This window comes from Saccopteryx bilineata, chromosome 7 (assembly GCF_036850765.1).
Source record: "Saccopteryx bilineata isolate mSacBil1 chromosome 7, mSacBil1_pri_phased_curated, whole genome shotgun sequence".
Taxonomy (NCBI): domain Eukaryota; kingdom Metazoa; phylum Chordata; class Mammalia; order Chiroptera; family Emballonuridae; genus Saccopteryx; species Saccopteryx bilineata.
The window spans coordinates 5,408,307-5,433,800 of record NC_089496.1 but is presented as its reverse complement, the minus strand read 5'-3'; the positions used below and the strand labels follow the sequence as shown (position 1 = coordinate 5,433,800).

Genomic DNA, 25,494 nt, shown 5'->3' with positions numbered 1-25,494 from the left:
TGGTAGAGAGTTTTGGTATTCTCTGACCAAATTATAAGCCCTCTAAGGAGATATTAATATGAGATATCTTTAAATACGTATTGATATTGATCTATCAAAAAACAAGAACCCTGCTAATGAGGTATAAAAGGTTAATTCCAGGCACAGCAGAATGGCAGTATGCCAAAGCTGACAGCTTACCCACTTGTCTACATAAGAAAAACAATCCATTTATTATGTTTTTTTCCTGATATCATTATTTATTCATATTTCATCATATCAAATTTCTACATTTTGGTATATTTAATCATTACTTCTAAGAAATATGCATTTTGACACAACGTAATTCATCTTCACAAATCAAATTATGTATACTAATGCTAAGTTCTATATTTTAAATACTTTACAAATTTAATGTCATATTACTTACTGGGCAGTGTTATAGGAAATCTATTTTTTAAATATCCACAGTATTAGAAATGTTGCTTTAAAAAGACACAGTTGCAGAATAAAATATTTAAGCACTCCAATAGACAGATCAGCAGGTAAGCAATATGAATTTACATTAAAAAGAACACATGCTAATTAATAGTATCTAATATTTTAATCAATATATAGCAGTTTACAAGGCTTGCTAATAAATTGGATATTTTCTGCAACATATAAAAGAATTCTAATAATTCAACAAAAAAGCTGATTTGTTTCAGTTGTTAGTCATTTTAATTAGATGGTGATCACTTTGTTATCTTGAGTAAGGAGTCTTTTTGCTTCTCAGGAATTTTGTTCTACTCTCATCCTCATTATGGACAACACAAAACAAAATACCAGTTGCACCCTATAAGCCCTTCCCCAACAGCCTTGTGTCCTTAAATTGTTATTTAAATACCAACTGACAACTTGGTGGATTCAGCCCTGCAAGGCTATTAACACCCTGATTTTTACCATCTTCTGCTGTGTCTGCTAATGAGTAAACTTCTCACTAATAAAACATAATATTTACAAGACAAAAATCACATCTGTAATTTAACACGTGAATCTGCACTACCTTCATCTCTGGCAAGTATGACATATTAATTAGACTTAGAATCTTAAGTCAGCTTTGCAAAAAAAAAAAATTTCAGGTGCATTTTAAGGGTCTTTGGAGACCAAAGATCTATGTTGAAGGACTTCATTTATTTATTTATTTATTTATTTATTCATTTATTTTTAACGAAAGGCTCTGAAAAGCTGACCTACCTTTATGTGTCAGGCGTAACCGGGGGTGAGCGGTATCAGCTGTGTGACCTCCCGTCCAGAGCTCCAGCAGGTAACCCCACAGCAGCCAGGTGAGAACGTACCCCGCCGATGCCATGCTGCCGCTCACCGACCCAGCCCTCCGATCCTCAATTTCAGGCGGGTTTGAGTTTTACTTAGGACTCCCTTCCAAGGGCAGCGTGGGAGAGGCTTTGTCAGAAATCGAACGCGTTGTCATCAGAAAGCACAGTCCCAGAGTGCCATTTGTCAGGCAGTATTTAGATATGTAAAACCTTTCTTTCCTCGCGACAGTTGTTTATAAGCCGGGACCAGAAGGACATTCCAAGGAGTGAGTCTTCAGAGTCATGTCCTGCACTCTCCTCGGGAGATTCAGGAGGAAACTGGTTTTCAGTCACTTCTGCAAGCGGTTCATTCAGGAAAAAGCCCCGGAGCACACGCACTGCCTTCCTCCCTCGGAGCTCCCCTCTCCTGCTCAGAGAATCTTCTCAAAGTCCGCCTCTTGCACGGACTTGCCAAACAGCTAGTTTCCATTCACCTTTCACCTTGCTAATTAAAAACAAGATGTGCCATTCCCTCTAGGAGTTGCAGGATCCACCCAGCAGGGATGCGGTGCTGTCAGCGAGCTGTGTTTACAGCGAAAGTTCAGGCAGGGTTGAGCCGCGTACTTGCTGTTTCTAGGAAGTGTTTCTGGTGCACGTGCCCCGCTCACACCGCCTCCCAGCACCGCCGCCAGCGTCACTCAGCCGGCGGAATGTCCGCGCAGAGATGGGAAGGGGCATTCAGGACGGAGAATGGGATATAGTAGGCTGATTATTTTACTCTTTAACAGGAGAGAATGTTGTGTCTGGGGAAGGCTTTTAAATGCTGAGTAACCAAGAATAACCCTTAATAAATACAAATTCGTTTTACATAATTAATTTGTCACCATCTAATCCCCAAATTGATTTTTTTAGTTTCCACTGAAAAAAAATTTTTTTTCACATTTATGGCTCTTCATATTGATTACATCTGACAAATGTTATTTTTTAATTCTGTTAAGGGAAGTGTGTTTCAAGAACTGAAAAAAAAGAGTTATCTCTGTTTCATAGATGTGTTAGAGCTAATGAATTATTTTGCTGAGGCAAATTCTTCAAATCAAGTAAAAACCAATTTATAAATTTTATGCCAAATTTAAGAATAATTAAGTTTTCAAGGAATTTTCTCTTAGGTAACATAACTGGTAAAGTTGAGATTCTCTATCCAACAGACCCCAGTAAAGCAGGTATTAGAAAACACAGGATGTGAAATATCTTAGGACTCAACTGCTATGCACTTTCAGAGTTTATTTTCCTAGACACTACTTTGTGTAAATAACACAATAGGTCAACTTTACAATCTACTTTCAATCAATCTCAAAAACTAAACCAAACACTCTGTAGCTGTTGGCATGGAAATGAACAGTATTATATATTTTAAGATACCAATAAACTTAAATAGATATTTGACTTGCTAGTTGAGAGTTAAATGGTAAACAAATTTCAACTATGATAACCTTTTCTTATACTCTATTTTAAATGATAATGATTTTAGGGCACTTTTTGAGAGTTATGTTTTTTAAATCATGTGATTATTACAAAAATAATGCAGGTTATATATAAGCATTATATATAAGCAAATGTAGAGCTAGGCATTCCCTACTCATTTTCCTAGGCATGAAACATTCTATTACAAGCAGAGTATATTTAGCAAAATGTAAATGTCACTGGATATTATAAATAATTAGATTTCCAAGGTCTACAAAAGATAACAAACTTCTAAACATTATTTAACAGTAAAACAACATGAAGTATTTAGAGAGTTTCAACCTGGGGTGGTCCCAGTAGGCACTTGCATATTTTAAAAGCCAGTCTGATGAGCTACAGAGCTAGAGGTGGTTGTAAATGTGATATACTGTACCTTTGGAGTCCTCTTTCATTTTCTTCCAGAACCGAAGTAACTAGAAAGTAAATAGCAGCTTTTACATGTATTATCTAGTGGTAGGATTCTAGAAAAGTAAATATAATGCATTTAATTTTTATTACATATATATGGCTACTCTCATACAACTAAAATTCTGCCTAAAATTACAGTGTCTATCCTAAATCAGTTATGGAACTGAGGCAATGTAAGATGCATCCCATTTCATTAGCATACAAAATGCACATCATTAAATGACCATGTTGGAATAAATATTATGAATGCCATTTCTATGTACTGAGACTCATCTTCAGTTTTCCATACTATCTTTGATATTGGGTTAATAAGACAATGTGTCACATGCCAGAGTAATGAGTTCCTTTGTGTTTCTCAAAATGTGCTTTGGTTTACCCTCCATCATCAGTGTCATTGCTTATTCACTTTAATTCCTCTATATCAGGGGTCTCAAAACTACGGCCTACGGGCCGCATGCGGCCCCCTGAGGCCATTTATCCGGCCCCCGCAACATTTCTGGAAGGGGCACCTCTTTCACTGGTGGTCAATGAGAGGATGCAGATGCATCCTGTGCTCCTGGAGTACTGTATGTGGCGGCACCGCAAAGCGCCGCGAGACTCACGTACAGCACTACTTCCAGTGATGTGGGACACATGCGTTACAGCTCCAGAAGAGCGTCATATCATTTGTTACGGCTAGCAGTGACAAATATGGAACCAGACATTGACCATCTCATTAGCCAAAAGCAGGCCCATAGTTCCCATTGAAATACTGGTCACTTTGTTGATTTAAATTTACTTGTTCTTTATTTTAAATATTGTATTTGTTCCCATTTTGTTTTTTTACTTTAAAATAAGATATGTGCAGTGTGCATAGGGATTTGTTCATAGTTTTTTTTATAGTCCGGCCCTCCAACGGTCTGAGGGACAGTGAACTGGCCCCCTGTGTAAAAGTTTGGGGACCCCTCCTCTAGATTCTTCTACTTTCTCTCTAGCCCACAGAAAACATAGAGATGATGTCAAAAAATGACTATTAAAAAAAACAAATAGCCATCCAGAGCTATCCATGTGGCTTTAGCCAATGGCAGTAGAATGAAGTCTTTGATTCCAAAGCTGTCATTCACATCATAAAATAAAACAAGAACTCTCAGAAGCAGGGTAACCATATAATTCATCATCCAAATGAGACATTTTTGAGAGTGAAAGAGCCTTTTATTCATAATTATATGCAAACTAAGACAATTATAAACAAATCAGGATATCAAAGCCACCCTGCTTAGGGAAGATTTCTAGGTATCATTGGGAATCATAGAAATGGAAAACAAATAACCAAAAAACAAAACAAACTGATTTGCCACCAACAGTGAATGAAGAGCTTTAGTGAACAAGAGCCTTGGTACTAGCAAGGATACCTGTTGATATTATCGAATTTGATTTGAGAAGAGCTAGACTACCAGTTTGAATACATTAGATTATATAAAAACCAGGTGAGACGGGAAATGCCAGTTCTCAAGATATTCCCTGGAAGGTCAAATGTCTCATTCCAAATCTTACCCCTTAATTGCTAGTGTCACAACAATGTATGAAGAGCAACTCAGTCTGGTAGTGAGAGGAAGGGGAGTCGATACCCCTCAGTAGCCCCAGGTTCTCCCACGGTGGCTTCTGCCATTGATTCCCCAATGCTTCCCAGTTGTAACTGCAGCTGGCCTCTGAAATAACTCCTAGTATGTGCTTCTGCATTATGTGGGCTGAATTCTGTGGGGTACTTGTTAAAAAAGTAGATTCCTGTGCCCCACCCCATACTCCCAGACTGCCAAGTTGCATGTATTAAAATTTGAGTTTTACTGTGATTCCTTTAGGCTAGTGCTATATAAACATTAAAAATCTGTTTACCATTTTCACCATTTTTATCATAATAGCATAGCATTTGCAATTAAAATTTAACTTAAATGAACTAAAATGAAAGTATTTCCTCATAGGCTTGATGTGCTGCTTATATTTTTCACAAATATATGTGAAAAACAGCAAACATTGTAAAAGGTTATCTCTGTGCCGCTTAAAATCAGCTCACATATTGTAGAAGGCAGTACTAACTAATGGCTTCAAGGATTTCCATTCTGAGGCACTGTAGCCCCCCTCTTACCCCTGGTAAAGGCACATATGAGAAAGCAATCAATGAACAACTAAAGTGCTGCAACTGTGAGTTGATGCTTCTTGTCTCTTTCCTTTCCTGTCTGTCCCTACCCACCCCTCACTAAAAAATGGGATATATATATATATATATCCCATTTCATTAGCATACAAAATGCACATCATTAAATGTTCATGTTGGAATAAATGTTATGAATGCCATTTCTATACATACAAGCTACAAGCTATGTACTGAGATCTCTCTCTCTAGAGAGAGAGAGAAAGAGAGAGAGATGGAAAACCACTTCCCAGCCCCTTGGCAGTTTGGCTCATTTTAACTAAATAAATGCATGCAAAAGTGATGTCACATCTGGCCTGAGGCACTGAAATTCTTCTAAGTAATTCTGTCTCTTTCAAGTTCTTTCTACAGCAAAGGAAGAAGCTGTATGTTGAATGGTGGGACCATGAAGTTAAAGCGTCTTGGATTATTGAATCACCACACTAGGGATAGTGTCCAGACTCATAGCCAACTTTATATGAGCAGAAACTAAACATATGTTATCTTAAACTGTTTGGTTTGTTACAACAGCATAGCATAGCTTCTTCTGACTAAATGCGTACATTTCACCTACTGTGCTTTGGAAAACATGCTCTTGGACACACTTATAGCATGGACCATTCCTGATGTTATATTTCTTTCTATTTATCCCTAAAACTACTTCAGCAGAAGAACCTACACCAGCCAACAAGAGATGTGGCTACTTGGAGACTAAATAAGAGATAAAATGATTTCCTATGTCATTTTTAGAATGGCATAGGATATGCTTTTGAAAATTCCAGTTTAACATTGTACACAAAAATGATGTCACAGGCAGTATTTATAGGTGAAAAAATAGCACTGCCACCAGGCAGTGGCAGAGTAGATAGAGCATCAGCCTGGGATGCTGAGGACCCAGGTTTAAAACCCCAAGGTCTCCAGCTTGAGCATGGGCTCATCTGGCTTGAGTGCAGGGTCACTGGCTTGAGTGTGGGAGCATAGACATGATCCCATGGTTGCTGGTTTGAGCCCAAAGGTCACTGGCTTGGAGCCCAAGGTCACTGGCTTGAGCAAGGGGTCACTGGCTCAGCTGTAGCCCCCCTCTTACCCCTGGTAAAGGCACATATGAGAAAGCAATCAATGAACAACTAAAGTGCTGCAACTGTGAGTTGATGCTTCTTGTCTCTTTCCTTTCCTGTCTGTCCCTACCCACCCCTCACTAAAAAAGAAAGTAATAATACTACATCTCAAAGACATTATGATTAAAACCATCAATAAACCAAAGTATTACAATAACAATGTGAGGATCCTTTTCTAACTAAAGATAAACTTCATCTACAGTAGCCATGGTATTTCAGGTTGACTAACCCTTCTTCGATACCTGTGAGCCCTGCGGTATCTCAAACATCCCAGTGTGACCTGCAGTTGCTGCTGTGGCCCCCATCACTACTGCTGGGTTTTTCAGGCAAGACTACTGATGCATTTATTGGTCAGTTAGTTCAGATGCCTTATCATCAAAGAATCTGTGACGGTTTCTGAAATCTGGATTGACTATTTTCCATATTCACTAAGTCAAGAAGATGAGAAAAATAGACAACTAAATCACTCCTGATTTGTGTGGAGGATGCCATCTCTTCAATCAGTACCATCTGGGATCCAACCCAATCACCTGCTGATGCTATTGTGATGTCTCATTCAGATAACTGACAATTCAATACATTGACCTTTTATTTTTCCATTTTTATTATCTAGTCATTATATTTGAGCAAAAATTGTACTGCAGAATTTCAAATTCTTTGTTTCTGACTTACACTAAGTTTATTCTCATTTCTTTTTGGTCCTTGAAAATAAAGAAAAGCAGAAGAAGCATTTTGAGCATTTTATACCCAGTATTGGCTTTAATTGATTTTACTCAAAGAGCAGTGATGGTTCTTATGCTCTTCTATGGAAAACTAAAATTGCTATATGTGTTATCAACACTAAAAAGCCTTTAATTTGTTGATCCTGAGAAGTTTCTCTATATTCTTCCTTATGGGTTATAAAGAATTCCTTTAACAAGCTGGGCTCCAATCAGTGGCTTAAAAAAATGTAACAGAAATCTCCATCATATTTTTTGTTGTTGTTGTTTTTGACAGAGACAGAGAGTTAGGAAAAGGAAGACAGACGGAAGGGAGAGAGATGAGAAGCATCAGTTCTTCATTGTGGCATCTTAGTTGTTCATTGATTGCTTTCTCATATATGCCTTGACTGAGGGGCTCCAGCAGAGTAAGAGACCCCTTGCTCAAGCCAGCAACCTTGGGCTTCAAGCCAGTGACGATGGGGTCATTTCTATAATCCCACACTCAAGCTACCGACCCCCCACTTAAGCTGGTGAGCCCACACTCAAGCCAGATGAGACCATGCTCTAGCCGGTGACCTTGGGGTTTTGAACCTGGGTCCTCTGTGTCTCAATCTGATGCTCTAGCCACTGTGCCACTGCCTGGTCAGGCTCTTTAATAACTTTTAATAATGAACTGCATATGGTTTTAAAATAAATACCTTTCTTTTTTTTTCTTTTTTTTTCCTTTTTTCTGAAGCTGGAAACAGGGAGAGACAGTCAGACAGACTCCCACATGCGCCCGACCGGGATCCACCCGGCACGCCTACCATGGGGCAACGCTCTGCCCACCAGGGGGCGATGCTCTGCCCATCCTGGGCGTCGCCATGTTGCGACCAGAGCCACTCTAGCGCCTGAGGAAGAGGCCACAGAGCCATCCCCAGCGCCCGGGCCATCCTTGCTCCAATGGAGCCTTGGCTGCGGGAGGGGAAGAGAGAGACAGAGAGGAAAGCGCGGCGGAGGGGTGGAGAAGCAAATGGGCGCTTCTCCTGTGTGCCCTGGCCGGATAAATACCTTTCAAAGCAGTTCACAATCGGGTTTGTAATTAAACTCACCAGATAAGTTCTCCATCCAAGGTTGTGTCAGACAGTTGAGAATATTCTTCATCTATTTCAGGTTATTGACTGTCAGCTGCACAAATTTTATTGTTTGTTTAGTTGACTAGATTCTGGTCCTTGTAGGCTATTAAGTTTAATAAGAGTCTTCTTACTTTGGTAATTAGACACAACTCTGGAGCTAACTATAGTAGGCAAAATTATTAAAGAACAAAATTCTAAGAGAACTAAGAAAATAAATATTTTAAGAAAAATTATCAAGTAATAATAGTTATTCTTATTTGTGGAAATATATATAAATGTATATGTACACACACACACACACACACACACACACACACACAGAGTTCTAGTTTTGGTTAGAAAAGAAGTTTCCAAGAGAGATTTGAGGGTAATAAATCACTTATAAATACTTACCGATGTTTATATTATTTTCCCCAAATGATTCCAAGATTTTCAAACAATGTTAACACTAATGTATTTTTTAAAAAGGCAACATTTTATATTCAGTCTACTTAGAAACAGACTCAGTGTGAGACCAGTAATAAGTGCCATAAACTGCAATAAAAGTTACCCATCCACTGACTTCTTTAATTTTATTCTAGAATTTAAGACCACGTATACTTTTTGTCTTCCTGGAAAAAAAAACAGTGGTCTAATTCTTTTAAGTCCGTTTCTAGGTTATTTTCTTTATAAAAAAAAAAAAAAAGGGTAGGGAAGGAGAAGGGAAAATAAGAGATAATTCAATGTAATTAAAAAAACTTTTTTCCCTCTATTTTAGGTCTTAAATCCTTGTTAATTTTTTCTATAATCTACATTTTAGTTACAACTGCTAAAGCCAGACCAGCAGGCATGGAGTAATTTATTTAATAAATATATTATAATATTATATATTATACAGTGTGTCTGTAAAGTCATGGTGCACTTTTTACCGGTCACAGGAAAGCAACAAAAGATGATAGAAATGTGAAATCTGCACCAAATAAAAGGAAAACCCTCCCAGTTTCTGTAGGATGATGTGGCAGCATGTGCGCATGCGCAGATGATGACGTAACACCGTGTATACAGCGGAGCAGCCCACAGCCATGCCAGTTGAGATGTGGACGGTACAGAGGAAAGTTCAGTGTGTTCTGTGGCTCGCTAAATTCGAATCCATAACCAAAGTGCAATGTGAATATCAGAGCGTTTATAATGAAGCGCCACCACATAGGAATAACATTACTCGGTGGGATGAACAGTTGAAGGAAACCGGCAGTGTGGTGGAGAAACCCCGTTCTGGTAGGCCATCAGTCAGTAACGAGTCTGTAGAGGCTATATGGGATAGCTACCTAAGGAGACCTAAAAAATCTGTACGTGAGCCCACAGTGAACTGCACTGAATAGGTATGAAAGTGGGAGAGTTTTCCTTTTATTTGGTGCAGATTTCACATTTCTATCGTCTTTTGTTGCTTTTCTGTGACCTGTCAAAAGTGCACCATGACTTTACGGACACATATATATTATATATTATGAATGTATGATATGTGCAAGCACTCTATATAGCTTAAGGTATTTAAAAATGAAAACTTAGTTTCTGTCAATTATTTGGATTATTTCTTTAGTTGTTTACTTTGTCTTGACAGAGGATGAATGTCCAATGTGTAAGTACTAAGTGAAAAAAAAATAATAAAACTTAGTCCCATTATGAAAGAAGAAAAAAAAGGACTTAGATAAAGCTAATGCAATTGTCTGTTAGTCAGTTGGCAAGCAACTAAGGAAAAATGCAAAATATTTTGCAATGTATTATACTATCTTCAATTGTCATACAGTTGGCAGATGGATATAAAATTTTATATATCATATAAAGCTGCCATCAACTCAATGAATATACCTGTTTTACATTAAAATAAATGGAAACAAGCATGAACTTTAAAGTTGTGAGAAATCTGACAGAAAATAGGAATATTTGAAATAAATCATATTTTGGCTAAAAAAGTGAATTTTCAAGTTCAAAGGAATCACAATGACCAAAGAAAAAAACCTGGCAGAAGTCCTATGAAACCTCTTTTCCCCTAAGGACTTCTTTTCCTTAACATCATTCCAAATAATCATCTCTAGAAGAGAGAATATAATACATAGGGGGGAAAATGTGACGTTGAACCCACTGGTGAGATCACAAAATGAAAAAAAAAGTAAACTCATTATTTCATGTGACTGTTTATTTAGCTTCACTATAATTTTCACAGATGATTTTACAAACTTATTGTGCACAAGCCTGGCTTTTCATGAGGCAAAATTTCAGGTATAGCATTTTTTTAATTGAATCTGATGTTTCATTGTTGGGATTATTTTTGATGGACAGTATGAGTGGGTCATGGCATTACCAGGTAGTTCTCACTTGCTGTATCCCAGGACATAACACTAGCACCATATGGAGGCCAAGACTAGAACTACATATTTGCAATTGTAAACAAACTACTTTACAAACCTATTCATGCTCACAATTTGCTTCCTATTACAAAATAAAGAATGTGCTTTATGCAATAATAATGTGACTGTTATTTTCTGAGCATAGCTGCTTTTCATGCCAGTAAAGGGAAAAAGGATTTAAATGTTTCTTGTAACACCTTTAACACTTAAGAATTTGAAGATTTCTGTTCAAATAATATTTTCTGAACAAAAGATTTAGAATTTTGAAGAGATAATCATAAATGTATCAGAAACAAAGGTAATAAATAGGAAAATACATCTTGTAAGAATGTGTTGATTAAAATTTAGCAAACTTGCCCTGGCCAGTTGTTCAGTGGTTAGTGTTAGCCCAACATATAGATGTTCTGGGTTCAATTTCTGATCGAAGCACACAGGAAAAGTGACCATCTGCTTCTCTCTTGGTCCCTCTCTCCTTTTTCTCCCTCTTTCCCGCCTGCAGACAATGGCTTGATTGGTTCCAGTGAGGCCCCAGATGCTGAGGGTAGCTTGGTTGGTCCAAGCATGACAGCCTTAGGCACTAAAAATAGCTCAGAACTCAAACATTGACCGCAGACAGGGTTGCTGGATGGATCCTGGTCAGGGTGCATGCAGGAGTTTGCCTCACTATCTCCCCTCCTCTCACCTAAAAATAAATAATTAATTAATTTAAAAAATATTTTATTCATTTTAGAGAGGAGAGAGAGACAGAGAAGATGGAGGAAGAGCAGGAAGTATCAACTCCCATACGTGCCTTGACCAGGGAAGTCCAGGGTTTTAAACTGGCGACCTCAACATTCTAGCACTATCCACTGTGCCACCACAGGTCAGGCAAAATAATTTTTAAAAATTTAGCAAACTTAGTTGAAAATTTGATAGTTTGGTGAACCTTAAATTAATCAGCCCTGATTTTATGACTCCTGTGTTTGATATCTAAAGCCGCTCAAATATTATTATTACATGGGCTAGTCATGCAATTGTTTATAAATGTCCTCTTATATTATGTCATGCTTTTAATAATAGAAACAGAAAATATCAGCTGCTCTAAACCTCCACCTTACTCTACTTGCTTGCCTAAATAAATAAATAAAACAATGTCTTTCCCCAGAGACTAAACAGAAAGAATATTTCAAGCTAGGATTTCACTTTGTATTAGATAATGCTAAGAAATTAGCATGTTTTCAAGAATAAATTAGTTTTTGTGCATAGAACTATGTCCAAAATTAATTGCAAGAGATTTTCAATAATTTGTTTAATGATCTGAAGGTAGATCTATTATCAGTATAAGGAAAATTATAAAAGTACAATTTCAATAAAAACTGTACATTGAATGAAATTTTAATAACTGAGCATGAAGAGTTAATCAGTGTAAGGTATACTTATAATAAGCTTGATAAGCTTTATCCAGGACTAAATACAAGAAACAACAGTGTGTGTTGCAAATAAAGGTGAAAGTCAAATTAAAGATTTTCTGAATGATTTAAGTTTTAAAATAAATGTCTACTTTACCAAGTATTTTCAATGAAGTAAGCTTTATAGCATTAGAAATATAGTAAATCATCTATTTCTGATTACCTGATTAAAAAATATGCTAATTTGCTTAAATTTACAGAATGCTGGTTCCTAGTTTTTAACTATAAGAATATTAACAGCTAAATGATATAAAAATAATTCAAACATAATTTTACACAATCTGTATAAGCAGTCAAGTAAACTAAGTGTTTCTCCCAGAATTTTGTTATGCCCATTATTCAGTTCACTCTCCTGGCATCAGTTTCATCCTTTTCTATAGGATCAAATAATTTGTCTCTATTGAATAATCCTAACCTCATAGAAAAATGTAATAGTCACATTTCCCATCTTAAAAATAAATCTCTTCTTGTCCTTACTTATTCTCCAGCTAGAGACACAGTTCTGAGTTCCAATTTATAGTTACTGGTAAATTTCTTTAAAATATTGTCCATACATTATCTTCATTTGCCACCTCTCATATTCTCTTGAATTCACTCTTTATGTTAGAAATAGGTTTGGTTATAGGAGGTAAAAAAAATGAAAACAACAGTTATTTAAATATGACAAATTTGACCTCTCCTTCTTATAAACCCACCTAAGTGATAGGTCCAGGCAGAATAATAAACTAATGAATAACTAACATGAGCATCTTCTATCTTCTTACCCTTCCTCAATACATGAACTCCATCACACAGTCCAGGCTTCACCTATGATACCATCTTCACAGCCAAAAACAGTTAGGGATTAATGAAGAAGGACATGCCCCTTCGCTTTATGACACTTCCTAGAAAAACATAATATTCCTGACCTCTAATTTTTTTAATGCCAAAGAATTCAGACTGACAACTGCATTTCTTCTCTGTCTATACTCACCCCTTGTGATGAGTTTGCAAGGTTTCAATTTGGCTAAGCTCAATGACCTGTCGCAAAATTTCCATTCTTATCTATTCCTAGTTAAACTGAGTCAAAAGGGAAACCCCTAGGGGATTTAGAGGGTGAAAGGAGAACAGGTTATTTTGTAACACACACATTTTCTTTTATTTGCATCTGTAACTCCTCCACCTTCCCAGGAACTTCCTTCAGCTTTTTTATTTCCTAGACTAGGTGTGTGTGTTTAACTTCATGACTAAGGGCCCTGGCTTCTGCTAGACACTCACAGCATCAAGGTCAGAGGCACCAATTGCTGACACTGGTTTTAGTCTGTTCTCATTGGGTTCAAGTTCCAGCTTGTTTTTCCTCTCCCACTTTACAACCTTCTTCTCTTCTGAGTGCCTGCCCTGTGTACTTGAAAGTCTAGCATCAGACCTGAAGGCAGTAGCTTTACAGAGACTTATTAACCAGCTTCCACAAAAGCATGAGGTGAAATCCCTGTTACAAATCCATATATATCTCCAAAAGTTTCTACTTCCCTGATTAAACCTTGACTAATTGTACCCTTTAGAAATCTCATCCAAATCTATAGCTTTCATAACATCTGTGTGCTAAGGATCCCAAACTTATATCAATAAAGTCAATCCTTCAACCCCTCCACTAAACTCAAACATATCTGTATATCCAATTGCCTTCTAGATATTTCCATTTGGATTTTTTTTTTTTAATGTCTTTTTTTTTTTTTTTTTAATTAATTAATTTTTTTACAGAGGCAGAGATAGACAGGGACAGACAGGAACGGAGAGAGATGAGAAGCATCAATCATCAGTTTCTCATTGCGCGTTGCGACTTCTTAGTTGTTCATTGATTGCTTTCTCACATGTGCCTTGACCGTGGGCCTTCAGCAGACCGAGTAAACCCCTGCTGGATCCAGCGACCTTGGGTCCAAGCTGGTGAGCTCTTTGCTCAAGCCAGATGAGCCTGCGCTCAAGCTGGCGACCTCGGGGTCTCGAACCTGGGTCCTTCTGCATCCCAGTCCGACGCTCTATCCACTGCACCACCACCTGGTCAGGCTCCATTTGGATTTTAATAAACATCTTTAACATGTTCAAAGCAGAAATCTTGGTTTCTTCTTGCCTTTCCTTCTCAGTCTGTAACCCTACTTCCCATCCCTGTAAGTGGAAATGTCTAGATCCCTTCCTACCAAAAAAAAAAAAAAAAAATTAGAATAAAAGTCAAATTCTTCTAGTGATATATGTGGTCCTTCCTGAATTAGCTCCTAAAATGATTTCCACCTTATCTATCATTCTTCTTTTCTCTCGTCTCGCTGGAACCACATGACTTCCTTGATGGTTCTCAACATGGTAAAGTGTACTCCCACTTTAGAGCTTTTGGTCTTGCTGTTTCCTCCATCTGTAAAGCTTTTTCCTCAGAAATCTGTGCTGTACATCAGAATAATTATAAATTTTTATTTTAAGTCAAAAAGTCTAGAAAACAGAATTACTAAGAAAATAAATGATGAACATAATTATAATTTATAATGCTAAAGACTAACTTTTTATATTTCCCTCATCTACAAACATCTACCGTGATGTTTTATACTTGATCTTAGCCAAAAGGCTGAGAAGAGATCTACCGCCATGTTTTTACATGGAGGAATTTTTTTAGACCAATATTTAGAATAAAAAGGCATGTTTTAAATCCTGCTTTAATATTATATAACTTGGGGCCATTAATCAAAATATTCACTTTTTCTGAGCACTATTTTCTAGCATCTAGCTATAATAAGTTAGCTTAAGTAGAGTATTTTAAAACTGATACGATTATATTCAAAGCTTTAATATACAAACATTTCTATAATCTTTCGTATTGTTTTGTATTAACACTATCACATTAAAATATTTAAATAAATACTTCTATTTCAATATTTTAGGAGTATGAAAAGATTTGCATGGAAGTCTTTAAATGTGTTAGCTGTTTTTTTTCTACAATTTAAATAATAGGTTAAAATATTTGTTTCCTTTTAAGAACTCTGTCCTATCAGGTACTTCTGGAAATTACAAAACAGATCGTTGATTTTTCAAGATTTAAATAACTTAGCTCTTGTGTTATTCTTAATGTTCCAGATATTCAGAGGCAATGCTGTAAGTCCTGGGCATCTCCTGTGTACTGGTGTAGAGATGTAGGGATGAGGCCACCCAATACCTCTCCATTCTCACTAATAAATGAATGACCTTTTTAGAAAGACATTTTTGCCTCTCAGAATAAAAGAGAGCTAATATCTTATAATCAATATAGGAACAGTCTTTAACACCTTTTCAACAAGGTCAAAATTTACAGAGTATAAAATGCTTTTGTAACCTATACTGAGCAACTTTCCAAATTTTTCGCTCCATAAGATGCACCTGACCGTAAGATGCACCTAGGGTTTAAGGAGGAAAATAAGAAGAAAAAAAAATCTAAACCAAATGGTGTGTTAAAATATTTAATAAAATATACCACAATAATATTTCAACAATGTAAACTCAACAGCAGTACTAACAACCATTAGCACTGTTACTAACAAATGAGACTTTAATGTTCAAACACTCTTCTAGTTGTCTGGGAACCCCAGGAACTCAGCACCGCTAGTGTCAGAATTTAAGAAGCACAGTTGCTCACAGTCATTAGTATCACTTTCTTCGCTATTTTCATATATGGTACCATCTTCAGTGCCATCTAAGGCATTGCTAATGCCACAGTTTTGAATGACCATACCACGGTTTCATTCTTCACTGACTGCCATATTTTCATCCACTCACATACTTGAGTGATAGTGGGTCTCTTCATTCATCCTGTTGGTGTCAGATCATGGTTGCCAGCAGCCATCCATTTGTTCCACTCTTCTCACATAAAGACTTTAAACGGTTTGTTGATGGAAACGTCAAGGATTACAACTGGCTGGTAAAATGCCAAGAATTACAGCTAGCTGAGTCTTCACTTCTTTAAATTTTTTTTTTTTTTTTTTTTTTGGTTTTGCTAATACGTGCTCTAAACTGGTGAAGCATTAATAGGGCAGATTTTTTTAGAAACCCTCTAAGACAGGCGTCCCCAAACTATGGGCCCACAGGCCGCATAAGGCCCCCTGAGGCCATTTATTTGACTCCCCCCTGCCGCACTTTCGGAAGGGGCACCTCTTTCATTGGTGGTCAGTGAGAGGAGCACTGTATGTGGCGGTCCTCCAATGGTCTGAGGGACAGTGAACTGGCCCCCTGTGTAAAAAGTTTGGGTACCCTTGCTCTAAGACAATGGTCGGCAAACTGCGGCTCGTGAGTGTTGTTCTTCCACAAAATACCACATGCGGGTGCTACCTTGATAAGGAATGTACCTACCTATATAGTTTAAGTTTAAAAGATTTGGCCCTCAAAAGAAATTTCAATCATTGTACTGTTGATATTTGGCTCTGTTGACTAAATTTGCCGACCACTGCTCTAGGATATTTATTTTTATTTATTTATTTATTTAAAATCTGGTTTGTTTGTTTTTTTAAGATTTTTTTTTATTCATTTTTTAGAGAGGAGAGAGAAGGGGGCAGGAGCAGGGAACATCAACTCCCATATGTGCCTTGACCAGGAAAGTAAGGGTTTCGAACAAGCAACCTCAGTGTTCCAGGTCGACACTTTATCCACTGCGCCACCACAGTCATGCCTCTAGGACAGTAGTTCTCAACCTTTCTAATGCCGTGACCCTGCAATACAGTTCCTCATGTTGCGGTGACCCCAAACCAAAAAATAATTTTGGTGGCCATAACTGTAATTTTGCTACAGTTATGATTTGGAATGTAAATACCTGATATGCATTATATATTCTCTGATGGCTTTAGGTGACCCCACCAGGGTCCTGACCCACAGGTTGAGAACCGCTGCTCTAGGATATTTAGACCAAACTTTTTCAATACACATTCTCATTTATTTTCGTCCATCCGGCCTTTCTCATGTTGTTTTTTGTTTTCTTTTTTGTATTTTTCCAAAGTGAGAAGCAGGGAGGCAGACAGATTCCCGCATGCACCTGACCAGGATCCACCCAGCATGCCCACCAGGGGGTTATGCTCTGTCCTAGCGCCTGAGGCAGAGGCCATGGAGCCATACTCAGGGCCCAGGCCAACTTTGCCCTAATGGAGCCTTGGCCATGGGAGGGGAAGAGAGAGACAGAGAGGAAGGAGAAGGGGAAGGGTGGAGAAGCAGATGGGCGCTTCACCTGTGTGCCCTGCCGGGGAATTGAATCTGGGACTTCCACACGCCAGGCCAACACTCTGCTGCTGAGCCTACTGGCCAGGGCCGCAGTTATCTTTTACTCTAATGTCACTACATAGGTAAACTGCCTGTATTACAGCTGGAATGACTGATGGAGATGAGCAGCACAGCCTGCTCCGTCTGCCGCTGCTTTGCCTGTCCTCACACTGGCTTCCTAGCTCACTGCCTTGTGCCCTGGCCCCCACCTATCTGCCAGCCAGCAGCCAGCCAGCCAATGGAATGCTAATAGGATGGCAACAGGTGACGTCAGCACTTCACACAGAGCTCCAGCAGCTGCAGCTCAGCCCTCCACCACTGCAGTGTGCCTCTCATGTCTGCCCTCAATGATGCCAGATGAATGCACCCACACAACGTTACTTGCCTTCCCTCCTGAGCTGCCTGCAACTCTGGGAACCAGAACCAGGAGTCACTCAGCAGATGCGGGGGTTCTGCACATGGCCATGGAGGGTATGATTATGCGCCCGCTGGCGCTCATTCTACATATGTTTATTGGCACAGTGCCCTGCAGCAGCTAAAATAAATGAACATTCACTCCATAAGATGCATGGGCATTTTCCCCTCCACTTTTTTGGGGAAAAGAGTGTGTCATAACGGAGTGAAAAATACGGTAATCTGCAGAGCAAAGTATTTTATAAAACCTGGACCTTATAGTAGTTTTTATTTATTTTAGGGATTTGTTTCTTCCTAAAAACAAACTCATTAAGAGATTTTTAAAAACTCATTACTAAAAAAAAATTTATTACTTACATGTTGGGAAAATTACATTTATTCTGATCAAATGTATAACCCCTGTGTAAGGCCAGTAGTCATGGCCATCGTGGTCATACAGGTGCAGGTTCTCATTAGATTCAGGCAGGTGGTAAAGAAACTGCGGAACCAAAAACTGGTGGCCATTCTGTATTCTAGCCTCACACCCGGCCGGTGAGAAACACACAACGGGAAAACACTCCCATTTTCATTCAGGGCTCCCAAAGCCACTGACACATTTGGGTTTTCCTAGAATCAAAGGCCCCCACCAGTCTTAGTCACTTCTGTTCCCCATCTGCACACCTTCTCCCCCCTCTTTGCTCTCTCCCTGCAAAAATGCCTTCCTTCTCTGCACAAACTGGCTGCTTTCTCTTTCCCTACCGTCTTGGTTTCTTCTTTCTTCTCCTTCTTCTTCCTTCTAAAAAACTACCTGGGGCCACAAAGACCCCTCCTCCACAACACATTAGTATAGCAAAGCCCCTTCCCAAGCAGGAAACTAATTAGCAATTTCAGACCAGTGCCATTTTAACAATAAAAGTGAGCAAACTCAGAAAATGCAGATTTAACAAACTCATTTGCCCAACACCCAGATTAGGTTACATTACCATTACAAGCCTGGGCAAATATTGACTACAACATATTTATATCAATGTACACATTTTCTAGTTACTGAAGAATAAAAAAAAAACAAATGAAGAAACAAAATATAAAATACTTAAAGTTAAAATTAAGTTTTATTATAATTAGAAATTAATAAAATTTGGGGGAAGGTAATGAATATAATTCTTATCTTGATTATAGTGATTGTTTCACAGTGTATACATGTGTCAAAATTTATCAACTGCACATCTTATGAATGTATATTTTGTGGTATATTAATTATACCTTAATTAACAAATCAATTAAAAATTAATCAAAATATTAGGTATAACTTTTTAAACTTATAAAATGTATTAAAATATAATCATTCAAAGTAAGCCTAGATTAGAGAAATTATGGAAAGAAAAGTTCTAAATTATGGAAGAAAAGTTCTAAATTATAGTGATCGTTTAAAACTATTTGGCAGGAGGCCCTGGCCGGTTGGCTCACCGGTGGAGCGTCGGCCTGGCATGCGGGGCACCCGGGTTCGATTCCCGGCCAGGGCACATGGGAGAGGCGCCCATTTACTTCTCCACCCACCCCCTTCCTCTCTGTCTCTCTCTTCCCCTCCCGCAGCCCGGGCTCCATTGGAGCAGGGATGGCCCGGGCACTGGGGATGGCTCCTTGGCCTCTGCCCCAGGCGCTGGGGTGGCTCTGGTCGCAACAGAGCGACGCCCCGGAGGGGCAGAGCATTGCCCCCTGGTGGGCAGAGCTTCACCCCTGGTGGGCGTGCCGGGTGGATCCCGGTCGGGCGCATGCAGATGCAGGAGTCTGACTGTCTCTCCCCGTTTCCAGCTTCAGAAAAATACAAAAAAACAAAAAACAAAAAACAAAACTATTTGGCAGGAGCTGACACTCCTGATATAACAAACTTTTTGTCTAACAAATATTCTTTTGTTCATTTTAGCTGTAACCAAGACCTTGTTCTGTTGAGAACAAAGTTTCAAACTGTGGTTTCCCACCACTCTGTTCTAGAGAAGCAGAGACAGAAGCCACAAGACTGAATAATGTTCAATAACCATTCTTTTCAAAGGCAATTGCTCATTCTCCTTTTTAAAATTTCTGCCTGGCTAGGTGGTGGTGGTGCAGTGGATAGAATGTCGACCTGGAATGCTGAGAACCCAAATTAACCACCCGAGGTTGCTGGCTTGAGCATGGAATCATAGACATGACCCTATGGTCAGTTACTGGCTTGAGCCCAAGGTCACTGATTTCAGCAAGGGGCCACTGGCTCAGCTGTAACCCCCGATCAAGGCACAGATGAGAAAGCAATCCCTGAACAACTGAAGTGCCACAACTACGAGTTGACACTTCTCATCTCTCTCCCTTTCTGTCTGTCCCTGTCTGTCACTCTCTCCCCATCACCTCTAAATATATGTACGGGGGGGGGGGGGGAGGGTCCTCAGGTTATGGCACATTTCCGATCCTACTACAGTGATGTAACCCAAATGTTGGTGTAAGTTGAGACACAACCCAACCTACGTCACTTACCTATCCTAACACAGTTGTAAAATAATAACCTAGAACATAAAAACACAACTAAACCACAGAAAAAGGAAAAGGACATAAATATTCTGCACTGTACACTGTACTGCGTATTCTTCCGCTGTGTGCAACCAAACTAGTTCAACCAGGTAATCCGTAATTACGTACAATGCTAATGGTGTAAGCCGAAACACTCATGTCTTAATTCTTTAAAATTTTTGTGGGAGTGAGGGTCATAAACTCAAAACATTGTATGTTGAGGCTGTTGTAACTGAGGACCGTGTGTGTGTGTGTGTGTGTGTGTGTGTGTGTGTGTGTGTGTTCCTGTTATTTTGGAGCTTACATCTTCTGAACTAACCATTCTTCCCATTAATGCTACCTACAACATCTTTATTAGCTACAATCTTTCATCAAAGACCATGGCACTTACTGTGACATTCTAAATAATTTCAGTATCCAAATGACTGACTTCCCCAACACTTTCAATTCCTTGAGTTTCTAATCACCACTGATTAGTTTCTTCCTAAGCTCCGATCTCATGGTCACAACTTAGATATTTTTACTACAAAATCTCTCCATTTCCAAAAGCATTAATTCTGTAATCATCTGGGAGCAAAACTTCCTCTACCCCAAATTTAATTTCTCAGTCCTTTGATTTTTAAACTTCAGATGCCAGTGAATGAATATTTTAGATATTGCACCCACAGGCTCTCTGCTTTAACTACTCAACTCTGCTGCTATAGTGCAAAAACAGCTGTAGACAATGTGTAAACAAACTGGCATGGCTGTGTTGAAATATAAAATTTTTAAATGGACATGGAAGCTTGAATTTCTTACAGTTTTTACACGTTTCAAAATATTGTACATCTTTGGTATTTTTTTCAATCATTTAACAATGTAAAAAACTTTTTTTAGCTTCAGGTTATACAAAAACGGCCATATTATGCCTGCGGGCTGTCATTTGCCAACCTTTTAAATTACTTACCTTTTGACTTTTTTCCAATTCATCACCCTTCTCCTGTCTTTACTTCCCTCTTTATCTTGTTTTAATTCTGAGATTGCTCTAATTTAATAATGCTATCACCAATAGTCTAAACCCCTTCGTCCCAGTCTTTTATTCTTTTCAACCATCTGGCAAAACACCCATCTTGTATTAACCTGATTGCACATTTTCTCCATGACTAAACCCAAGGTAGCTAGGCACTGCTGTAGAAAGTTGTAGCAGGGAGGAGTGAAGTGACACTAAAGATACAAACACTAACAACTCAGCTGTGCTCTCTGCATTGCCAGAGATGAGTTCTCATTTTATACTCCGGTAGGAAAGGATCCACTTCCAAGTTCACTCAGATTGTTGGTAAATTAAGCTTATTGTAACTGTAAGACTGAGGACTTCAGTTTCCTACAGGCTGTTCACGAAGGTTGCCCTGCCTTATAGGCTCCCCATAGATTCTTGTGATGTAAGATTGCTTAACATAGTTACTAGCTTTCTCAAACAGAGCAAGGGAGGAAGATTCCAACAATAGAGTACAATCTAATATAACATAATCACATAATCAATATACATAAGCATGTATCTTCTATCACTTTTGCCATATTATACTGCCATATTCTGTATATTATATATAGTTATATCTATAGTTATATCACCTATAAAATGAAAATGCACCCTGAGTCAAAAAAAGGCACATTATACTTAAAAGGAAATTTTCAATGTTCATTTCACAGTATGTAAATTACCTCTTATTTTTTTTTTTTTACTTGAACAGATGTTTTGATTAAGTTTTGCAATAATTTATCACTTTTCATTTTAAGGGGTTGCCAAACAGTTATCAGCAATTTTTAGATAAAAGGATAACATAATAAAAAAGGTAATATTAAGATCCATGTATGGTCAGCCTGACCAGGCAGTGGCACAGTGAGAGTGTCAGCCTGGGAGGCTGAGGACCCAGGTTTAAAACCCTGAGGTCTCCGCTTGAGCATGGGATCATAGACATGACCCCATGATCGCTGGCTTGAGTCCAAAGTCACTGGCTTGAAGCCCAAGGTTACTGGCTTGAGCCTAAGGTCACTGGTTTGAGCAAGGGGTCACTGACTCAGCTGGAGCCCCCCAGACAAGACACATATGAGTAATCAATCAATGAACAACTAAAGTGCTACAATTATGAGTTGATGCTTCCCATCTCTCTCCCTTCCTGTCTTTGTCCCGCTCTCTCAAATAAATGAATAAATAAATAAATAAAGAGATATATACATTCAAAAAGTAGATTGGTCATATTTCCTTTGGCTTTTGTTGTTGTTGGAATTTTCTGGAGATTGTCTTTACTGAAAACCATATCTGTAGCCTAGGCATTCTGCTGTTGTCTTTTGTAGGTAGATTCTAACCAACTTGTTATTAAAGTTAACACCTGACTTAATAATTTGCTGTTTTCATAAATACAATAACACTCTTTTGTAAAAATATTCATAACTGTACCTCAGACACCATTATAGTCAGTTATCTTACCCAGTTATTCACCTATATGAGAATCCTCACAAAGTAAACACCAGGAATAGCTTTATAACATAAAAGAATGATACATATGTATACATGCATGCAAACTCATACTCTGTCTCTCAACATATTAAAGAATTTGAAGAAAGTTTTTGAAGAAATGCTTATAACTTGTTAGATTAAATGTATGCTTATAATTTGTTAACCCTAAGAAATAATTAGATTTTTGGAGTTTAGACAGTTTAAAATGGTTAAAATTTAATATTTACCTGACCAGGTGGTGGTGCAGTGGATAAAGCATCAGTTTGGGACATTGAGGACCCAGATTCAAAGTCCCAGGGTCGCCAGCTCTTGAGTGTAGAATCATAGAAATGACTTCATAATCTCTGGCTTGAGCCCAACCAAGGTCGCTGGCTTGAGCAAGGGTCACAGGTTCAGGTAGAGTCCCCCAGTCAGGGCACACAGGAGAAAACAATCAATGAACAACTAGGTTGCCACAGCTGTGAGTTAATATTTCTCAATACTTCTCATCTCTCTCCCTTCCTGTCTTCCCTGTCTCTCTCTCTCTCTCTCTCTCTCTCTCTCTCTGTCTTGGTAAAAATAAATAAATAAATAAAATTTTGATTAATATTCTAATTTTGTTTTTTTCATCTATAAATTGGAAGACATTAAATTACTTTTCCAATAATAAGAAACATTGATATGATATAGTTCTCTCATAACAATAGTGAGGGACAGTCAGAATTGCAAAGGGTACCATTTTCATTAAGAAGCCAATACAACTACATAATTCATTTCAGTGTTTTTGTATTTGGTGTCATCACATTGCCATGAAGATTTTTATTATTTTAAAACAGGAGAAACCATGCTATTTACATTATTTTTTTATTTCTTTATGCAGGCATTGTACAATGAACATCTTAACCAGAACTTCAATATGATTTCAATAAATTATTTTGTCTTGAATTATGATTACAGTAGATTTAGATTGGAATTTGCTTTCCTTTGCTTGGGTGTGTAGAACTTCTGTTTTGTATTTCTAGAACATATCAGAAGATTTAAGGCTTTTCAAATACCTTTTGCATAAATTAAAAATTGCTTTTCTAAATATCCATTAACTTTACACAAGAAAAATATATACCCAGGAATCTTACCTTTATATATTCAAGTGCTTACCCTCTTGTGAATTGATCCTTAAATTAATTTTATTTGTATTTTTAGAGGTTTAGCATGTTAAACTGAATAATCCTTAGTTATTCTCCAAACTTTCAGTTATCCTTACTGTGTTTTCCATTAGTCTGTTAAAATACTAAAGTTTAATAAAAGGTGACACACCCTTATGTTAGAATATTAGGCTGTCACTTAATATTATCATTTTGGACACTCATTTAATAACATGAAAAAAGTTTATGAAATAGTATTAGTGAGAAAATTAGAATATAAAATTGTATATAAAGTTTGCATGTATACAAAAACATATGGATAAACTGAGTTTAACAGTGTCTATCTCTGAAGAAAATGATTTTTATAATTTTAAATTTCTCCTTTATAATTTTCAATAGATTCTATAAGCATATGCAGAGGGTCCTCAGGTCATGACAATCTCAACATACAACATTTTGAGTTTATGATGCTCTCTCTCATCAAAACTTTAAAAAATAGAGATGTGTTTCAGCTTACTAATTTTTGGTCATTTTTTCTGTTACTACAGTACAGTGTACAGTACAGTATATGTCCTTTTCCTTTTTCTATGCCTTAAATGTGTATTTATGTTCTAGATTATGGTTTTACAACTGTGTTAGTAAAGGTAAGTGACTTAGGCTAGGGCATGTTTCTACTTACACCAAAATCTGAGTATTTGAGTTTACAGCACTGTCATAGAAACTGAAATGTGTCGTAACCTGAGGACCCCCTATAATACATACATAGTAAAGGACATTTTCCCCCATGATTATCTCTTTTTATTGTCTTTTATTATTGTCTCTACTATAATTAGCAGGTATTTGAAACCAAAACTATTCTATTTGCAATTTCATATTGTGCTTCTCAAATATCCTATTGCTCTACTAAAAAGTCTCTTTATGGAAGGTTACTATACTGTGGAATTGAAGTCATCAAATTATAGCCACAAGCTAAGGCAGCCCACAGTGAGCCAGGAAGGGTTTTACATTTTTTAACAGTAGAGAGAAAATATAAAGAATATTTTGTGATAGTTAAAACCTAAATTAAATTCAAATTTCTGTGTTCATAAGGTATGATTGCAACATAGCCACACACATTTGTTTCCATATTATCTAGAACTACTTTTACAATATCACTGCTGGGCTGAGCAATTGCAACAGAAACTTAGTGGCCCAAAGGTGAAGGGATTAAGCAAAATACAAACAAAAAACCTCATAGACCCAGACAACAGCATGGGAATTACCAGAGAGAAGAGGGGGTGCGAGGAAGTAGAAGAGGGCAAGGAGAGGTAAACGGTGATGGGAGGAGACCGGACTTCCTGGTGAGCACACAGTACAGTCTAGAGTTGATGTGTTACAGAATTGTACACCTGAAAACTAACCATTTTATTAACCAAAGTCATCTCAATGAATTCATTAAAAAATAAAAAGGAGTAGAAACTATATGGCCCACAGAACCTAAAATATTTATTATTGGACCATTTATAGAATGTTTGCTAACCTCTGATCAAGATCTTGGCTTCTCAAATTTTATATGTGCACAAATCACAAAG

General features: G+C 37.8%; 1 protein-coding gene across 1 annotated transcript in view; it reads right to left on the bottom strand.

Annotated features, from left to right (window-relative positions):
* Positions 1-1,884, bottom strand: part of SEMA3E (semaphorin 3E) — a 322,573-nt gene extending 320,689 nt beyond the window's left edge. Inside the window, exon 1 of the mRNA XM_066239333.1 lies at positions 1,216-1,884. Within this exon, the coding sequence (XP_066095430.1) occupies positions 1,216-1,330 (115 nt within the window). The 5' untranslated portion in view covers positions 1,331-1,884. The remainder of the gene's footprint in view (positions 1-1,215) is intronic.
* Between the last annotated feature and the right edge of the window lie 23,610 nt (positions 1,885-25,494).